General features: G+C 31.7%; 1 protein-coding gene across 1 annotated transcript; it reads right to left on the bottom strand.

Moving 5' to 3' along the window:
• Positions 1–500: 500 nt before the first annotated feature.
• On the bottom strand, positions 501–6,680 carry LOC132714361 (diacylglycerol lipase-alpha-like; the record flags this gene model as incomplete). The annotated part of the gene is made up of 3 exons (XM_060697220.1): positions 6,449–6,680; positions 5,401–5,612; positions 501–602 (listed from the first exon to the last, which is right to left on the bottom strand). Coding segments are annotated over exons 1-3 (409 nt in total), but the record flags the coding sequence as incomplete, so codon positions are not given.
• Between the last annotated feature and the right edge of the window lie 1,293 nt (positions 6,681–7,973).

The following is a 7,973-nucleotide window of genomic DNA, read 5'->3' as shown; positions in this document are numbered from 1 at the left end:
CATCATCTAATTGTGTATATAAAAGTTACCTAGTATGGCATTTCTCGCATCATCTAATTGTGTATATAAAAGTTACCTAGTATAGCATTTCTCGCATCATCTAATTGTGTATATAAAAGTTACCTAGTATGGCATTTCTCGCATCATCTAATTGTGTATATAAAAGTTACCTAGTATGGCATTTCTCGCAGTATCTAATTGTGTATATAAAAGTTACCTAGTATAGCATTTCTCGCATCATCTAATTGTGTATATAAAAGTTACCTAGTATGGCATTTCTCGCAGTATCTAATTGTGTATATAAAAGTTACCTAGTATGGCATTTCTCGCATCATCTAATTGTGTATATATAAAAGTTACCTAGTATGGCATTTCTCGCATCATCTAATTGTGTATATAAAAGTTACCTAGTATGGCATTTCTCGCAGTATCTAATTGTGTATATAAAGTTACCTAGTATGGCATTTCTCGCATCATCTAATTGTGTATATAAAAGTTACCTAGTATAGCATTTCTGGCATCATCTGGACGGCAGTTGAAATAGAAGCGTATAATCCATCGTACACCAACAATGAGCCATGCAAACTCCCCCAGGAACACAACTGTAAAATATCATATAACATATATATCATTTCTAATAATCTATAATATAATAATATCATTTTCTATATAGCATCGTAACAGATTACCAAGCTGAAACATGGCCGCTATATTAACTTGTTTATTGCCACCAGCATAAAGCCAGGCCAGCCTACACAATCCATATAGTCAGTTCACCAGACACTTATAATGTACTGTTGACGCTGCCCTTAGGCTAGCAATAGACAATTTCTGTTATAACGGAAGGACATGTCCTGATTACACAAATTCATAGGGGTAAAGAATAATCTAAAATATCACTTCTATATAGCACAAAGATTCATGGTAACATTGGGTATGTAATATTGGATATATTCATTCTGCAATCTTCATCAACATTCATGTTGAACAGTGGTTTTATGTGAGAAGATTAATTACCAAATGAGATGAATGAGTTCATAAGAATACAGAATTCCCAAGAGTAACATTCCATCCAAATGAAATTCTGGAAATCTAAAATAAAAGTCTGCCCAGATTTTGTGAAGGATTTTATAAAATGCATTCACATCACTCTTTCCTCCGGTATAAAACTCTGAGGAGTTATAAATTATTTCTAAGTAAAAAGGTCATTCTTAGTCAAGAGAGATTAAATGCATGTACTTTCTATGATTACAAGGAGTGTTCAAATATGAATGCATCTAGAACATTATATTGTTCAATATTGCTAAAAACATGAAGACATGATATACACGGGTAAATATAAATATACACATATAAATATACAGTATACACGTCAGCTTTAAATTTATTCCATGTTCATTAAAATCTGTTCACTTTAGCTATGTTAATAACTGGCTATACATTGTCGTCTAAGTTCTTGTATACTGTAATACAAAAATGGTTGGTAGTAGATCAGAGTATGCCACTGAAATACCATCTCATATTAAGAATCATTGTCTCCTTGGCATAGGGTTTAAAGACATTTTTAATGAAATATGTTCCATATATGGACAAAGTGAAATGTCTTTTTCATCAGTTATTCATAGATTTAATAAATTCAAATGTGGGTCAGTATTGATTGAAGATGCACCCCATGACTGTCGGCCTCAAACAGCATTGTCTGTCAAAAAAAATCCTAAAGTAAAAGAAATAGTTAATATATAGTCTGATACAAGATACCACTACTCAAATAGCTAGAATATTTTGGCATCTCATTAGGAGCAGCTCAAACCATTCTGATTTGAAAATGAGAAAGATCTGTACAAGATGGATTCCTCATTTGCTGACAGGGATGAGCAGAAATAAGGTTAAGGCTTCTGTGCAATGTGCTAGTTGTTTCTCAAACAATTTTTAAATAACAATGCACAGTCTCTTGCAAAAAATGATTAATGTTGTCACTGGTGAGCAAAAACAAAAACACCAAAACATGATTTGGGCTACAAAATCTGGCAAAAGACCACACATTGCAAAAGGTATGCCATTTCCTTTCTTAACATCTTAGGGTCCCGCCATTCAGGTTGCTAGGATGTTTGGGCTACAAAATCTGGCAAAAGACCACACATTGCAAAAGGTATGCCATTTCCTTTCTTAACATCTTAGGGTTCCGCCATTCAGGTTGCTAGGATGTTTGGGCTACAAAATCTGGCAAAAAGACCACACATTGCAAAAGGTATGCCATTTCCTTTCTTAACATCTTAGGGTTCCGCCATTCAGATTACTAGGATGTTTGGGCGACAAAATCTGGCAAAAGACCACACATTGCAAAAGGTATGCCATTTCCTTTCTTAACATCTTAGGGTCCCACCATTCAGGTTGCTAGGATGTTTGGGCTACAAAATCTGGCAAAAGACCACACATTGCAAAAGGTATGCCATTTCCTTTCTTAACATCTTAGGGTCCCACCATTCAGATTGCTAGGATGTTTGGGCTACAAAATCTGGCAAAAGACCACACATTGCAAAAGGTATGCCATTTCCTTTCTTAACATCTTAGGGTTCCGCCATTCAGGTTGCTAGGATGTTTGGGCTACAAAATCTGGCAAAAGACCACACATTGCAAAAGGTATGCCATTCCTTTCTTAACATCTTAGGGTTCCGCCATTCAGGTTGCTGTTCCTGTAAACCTGTTAATGTAAAATTTTACAAGACAAAAGTTCTTCGAAAAATAAACAAATATTTTTGAAAACGAAGACCCACAACAAGTTTGGCCAATGTCAGATTGCTGTATAACAACACATCATCACACAAGGCATCTATAGTGCAAGACTTTCTGAAACAGAAGGAAAGTTGTTGTGCTCCCTCATCCTCAATTTTGACCTTGTCCCTTGGGACTTCTTAATGTCTCTAAAGCTAAAAAATACCTTCCAGACCAAACATTTGTTCAGCGCAAACTCCTCAGATCTGCAATATTCCAGTGTCTTAAAAAGACTATGAAAGGCCTTCAAAGAATTGATTCAGAGACTGAAACTTTGCATATCTTTTGGAAGTGGAAACATTTTGGAACAAAATAGATATTCAGTGAAACCTATGAGGAATCAAGTTTTATGTACTTAGATGCATTCATATTTAAATACTCCTTGTATAAGCAAGTAAGAACTTTATGACACATTTTATTGAACTCATATAATTATATAGGATGTTCTTTCTGCAAATCATTCCTTTCAGGAAACATCATTCCTTTCAGGAAACTGCTATTCTATTTATACCATGGTGTATGCAATAGTTGGATGCTAATAAGTAAAAATTAAACAATTCAAAGTATTGCTGTCATTGAATACTGATAAGATATTACAAATTTTTAAAATTTGATACATTAAAGTTCTGCAATTTAGATATACCAATTAATTAAAAACCCATTTTTCCCTGTTCAAGAAAGTCAGATCTATCCACTTTTCTTGGCTAGCTTAAACCCTGAATTCAATTTTCAAAGATCAGTGAGAAATAATAATAAAAAAACAGTATGCTGTATTTCTGATAAATAAAACAAGCATAGCATGATAATGAAAGGTTTTTACATGTATTTAAATGATTTCCACTGTGTAAATTATTTAATTTGATACATCATCCAATATTTGGCTTTTATATCAATACAAAATTTTCTATCAATGACACCTCTATTTTAAACAGATATAGATTCCAAGTATAAGGAGGGTGATGTGATCAGCTGTAGCTGTTTGAAGCATCAAATTCTTTCTTAATAATCTAATTTGTGTTAGCTGTTGTCCTAGTCTTTTCTGAACATTTATGGTTTTTTAAAACACATGAAGATGCAACATTTAAGTGAATGGTTAGACTTTATGCAGTTTGTGGGAGATAGACAGTCAGAATAAAGTTTTCAAGTTTAGGCTTACTTATTTATATATAAAAAAATAGGTTAAAGACTAAGTTCAATACTTTTATATACATATAACATTTAGTTTGACTTTTAATCAAACCCTCAGGCAATAAGAACTTTTCATGTGAAAAAACAACAAACAAATAAAAAATTGTCCATTTTATTAGCTAACAGAATGTTGCAGTTCTATTGTGGTGTCCATTTGTGCCTCATATTATACACAGAGGAAAATCCAGTATCTTCTATCACCATTAAAACGGCAAAATCTTCATTTTACCAGCAAAGTGTATGTAATTACAACCCAACAAAAATAATCTTGACTCCAGTGTAACTGATCTGTACATTTTGTATTTTAGCTGTTCAGTTTTAAATCCTAGCCCAGCTAACTTGCAATATAATAAACTTGAAAGTATCTAACCATATATAAAATGTACCATGTTGCTTGTACATTCTTTTCATTGACAAGCTTTGATGCATATCTTAATCTGTCTCTTTATTGAAGTCAGTATCAAATACATGTCACCAAAATAGATATGAAATAATTTTATCATACTGCCTCTTCATGTTCCACAAAAAATAAACTATTAACCAACAATATAACATGAATGAGGGGTCACTTTATTCACTGAATAATGCATTTAAGAGGAACAATCAAATAAGTCTACAATGTTACATTAAAATATCACACCAGATCTTTCAATTTTTGATGTATTTTCCATGTTTAGAGGCCAACTTTATCAATAACAACAAGCTTGCACAGAGACTGGGTTTAATGATGGCACATCATTTATAAACAATTCCTCTATACTACAAACAATCATTGGGTTCAATAACCCATTAAACAAATCCAGCGGAGATTATAAGGGTTAATTAAAGACACATACTGATTGAATATCCCAGGCAATAAGCTAACTACAACTGAGCTACTTGTATTTTAATGTAATAGCTTGGAAGAGAACATGCATCTTAAGAGATTATAATAATATAGATAATGAAACAATGTTTTCTGGGGAAATCCAAGATAAAAGCTTCAAGCATGTAGACCTTGTTCTGATCAATAAATATTACAGCATGTAGCAGGCAATACTAACTGAATATATCAAAAAGTTATTATAAAACAAGACTTATAATTTAACCAATTAATCTTTTTGCTCTTGCTCAAAGTTCATTTGAATAAAATTAAGGAAAATTAAGCATCACAAAAATTAGATAAACAATATCACTTTAATTACATTTCATAATTAATAACAACTCATTAAATTAACTATTGTACCATCGAATCTTTTTTGTGGGATCTTGGTGAATTGTTGTAAAGCATGGCCTCAAGAGTATTTTCTTTTTTTTATTTAAAACACATAGGGTCATGCGAGGTCTTTCAACCTTTACTTTTTAAGGAAACCTCCGATGTATCATTTCAGTAGACTAAGAGAAATATGCAGCGAGTGACAGCTAGCTTATAGCATAAAAAAAGATTGTCCCATGACTTACCTATACGAATATACAGTAAGTACTGCATACTTAGACGTGGCTGTGTCTCTAGAATGCTCCCACGGACACTGATTAATGTTATTATACTCTCCACAACTATACACGCTAATAATATCACTATATATCCTAATACTATATCCTTCAATTCTCTTGAACATTCTGATGCTGGATCAAATTCCACTTTTGAGAAAATATATGACAATGCTCCTAACCTGCAAATAAACAAGTAACAACTGACAAAATGCTATTCTAGTTAGTTATAATGTACAAGACATTATTGTATGGACCACATACATACATAATTATGTTACTTTAAAACATTATCAATATTAAAGGTAATAAAAGTTACGCCACTTACCTAGTAACCTACATAAACTGGCATTAATGATAAAATGTTTGTGTAACCTGGTTTTCTTTTTGTCATAATAATAATCTGATTATGAACTTCCTGAATCATATTATTTTCATTTTTTAAATTTAATCAGACTTTATTTCTACAGTGGTAAAGCTTTTATATTTTCAATTTTTGACCTAGTTGTCTAATTTTGAACATTTGTGTGTATCTTACTAAGATTTAGCAATCTAGGGTCAAAATCAATACAGATAGCTGTTTACATATTATTCTCTTAGGACTTTCAAAAAACAATTTAGGATGTCCTCAATACAATATTGATGTAATGATCATATAATTTAGAACATTTCAATTTTATATTTATTACTAAAACTTTAATCATTTTTATTAATTATAATTGCTGAAATGTTGAATTTTCCAAATTTCTTTATCGTTATAGCCACTTGATTACACTTATAAAGTAATTACTGGACATTACGAACAAATATTCAATAAAGTTTTAACTTCCTTTTCTGCATGTGGCGTAAATATGTTTTCCTGGAATACTTAATAATGAATGAAAATATAATAAACTAAAATGTCATCAATTCTAGTGTGAGTCATGTATTTTGTATTAATAACACCTAATCAATACCTTATTAGAGGCAGAAAGGTGTTACCAATGTTTTACTTGTCTTGCACCACAAGAAAGCTTACCAAATAATATGACCAACCAACATAAATATGGCAGGCAGGACCATATCATCTGATCCTACCGACCATCTTCTACCAAACACTACAATTCCAGGCATTTCTCTTGCACAAAAATATATCCTTCACACTGAAAACACATAATATCACAGAAACGAGCACATCGCGTAATTCTACAGACGAAATTTGTGACATCGATCGGGAAACTGCGCGCGGGTCACCTGTCACCATAGACTGTATCAAGAAAGAGTGGGAAAGTTAACTACAGAAAAGAAACGAAAAATAAGAAAATTATGTCATAACCAGAAACTCAAAGTAAGAAATAATCAGTTTTAATAGAGCAGGCAGACACGTTATTAATTCACAAAGGCATAACATGAATAATACACAAAATGATTATCTTAAATAATTCATACTAGTTACGACAATTCTATTACAATAGAAGTCACATGATGAATAACATTACTTCATTGAATTAAGTAACAGTGACCAATAACAGCAAAATAACTAATATGAATACTACAAATCCGCCAGGTATATACTAGACTATACAATTATACACATAAGCAAGCATTGTACACATATATGATTAACCCCCGCATATACGAGTAGCAGTATACATTGAAAGCTCAAACAAAAGTCAACAAATGTACATGCACATCAAGCGGAAAACATTCATTAACAAAGGAACATGGCGAAAGAAACAAAATACAAGCATACAATACACACAAAATAGAAAAAAGGGTGGGAGGGAGTGGCAAATTTTTATTTTTTCAAAAGCGTCAATCAACAAACGTGTCTTACAAAACTGTAACCAAAATAGCGCCAAAAACGACTATTTATAAGAAAAGGCGTAGTAATACAAATACTATGAAAACTGTCAGCATGAAATTGACTTTAACCTAACAAGGACCAATCAGAAAGCCTGTTATATATCCATAATTAAAAGATTTTATTTAGCAACAAAATGCTTCAAATTATGTATAACCAGAAACTCAAAGTAAGAAATAATCAGTTTTAATTAGAGCAGGCAGACCGGTTATTAATTCACAAAGGCATAACATGAATAATACACAAAATGATTATCCTAAATAATTCATACTAGTTACGACAATTCTATTACAATAGAAGTCACATGATGAATAACATTAACTTCATTGAATTAAGTAACAGTGACCAATAACAGCAAAATAACTAATATGAATACTACAAATCCGCCAACTCCCGGCCAAAAAAAAAGCAAAAAATAGATAAATTAACAAAAAACGAAAGCAAATGAAAATTATACATTACTTTAAAAAATATATACAAACTTTAAAGCGGGCCACACCTTTAAATACATATGAAATGCTATTGCTATTGATAAAATGTAATTGGAGACAACAACCAATCTGTTAATGAAGGTAAATCTCGAAACATAGCAATAATTGAAGGTATGCAGCTTTAAACAAACAAATAACAAACATTAAACAAAACAGGCTAATAGCAATGACAAAATCAAATTGAACAAAATGAAACATTGTGATATTAA

Source organism: Ruditapes philippinarum, unplaced genomic scaffold (genome assembly GCF_026571515.1).
Source record: "Ruditapes philippinarum isolate M1 unplaced genomic scaffold, ASM2657151v2 ctg22805_1_1_1_1, whole genome shotgun sequence".
Taxonomy (NCBI): domain Eukaryota; kingdom Metazoa; phylum Mollusca; class Bivalvia; order Venerida; family Veneridae; genus Ruditapes; species Ruditapes philippinarum.
This window is presented reverse-complemented; position numbering and strand designations above follow the sequence as displayed.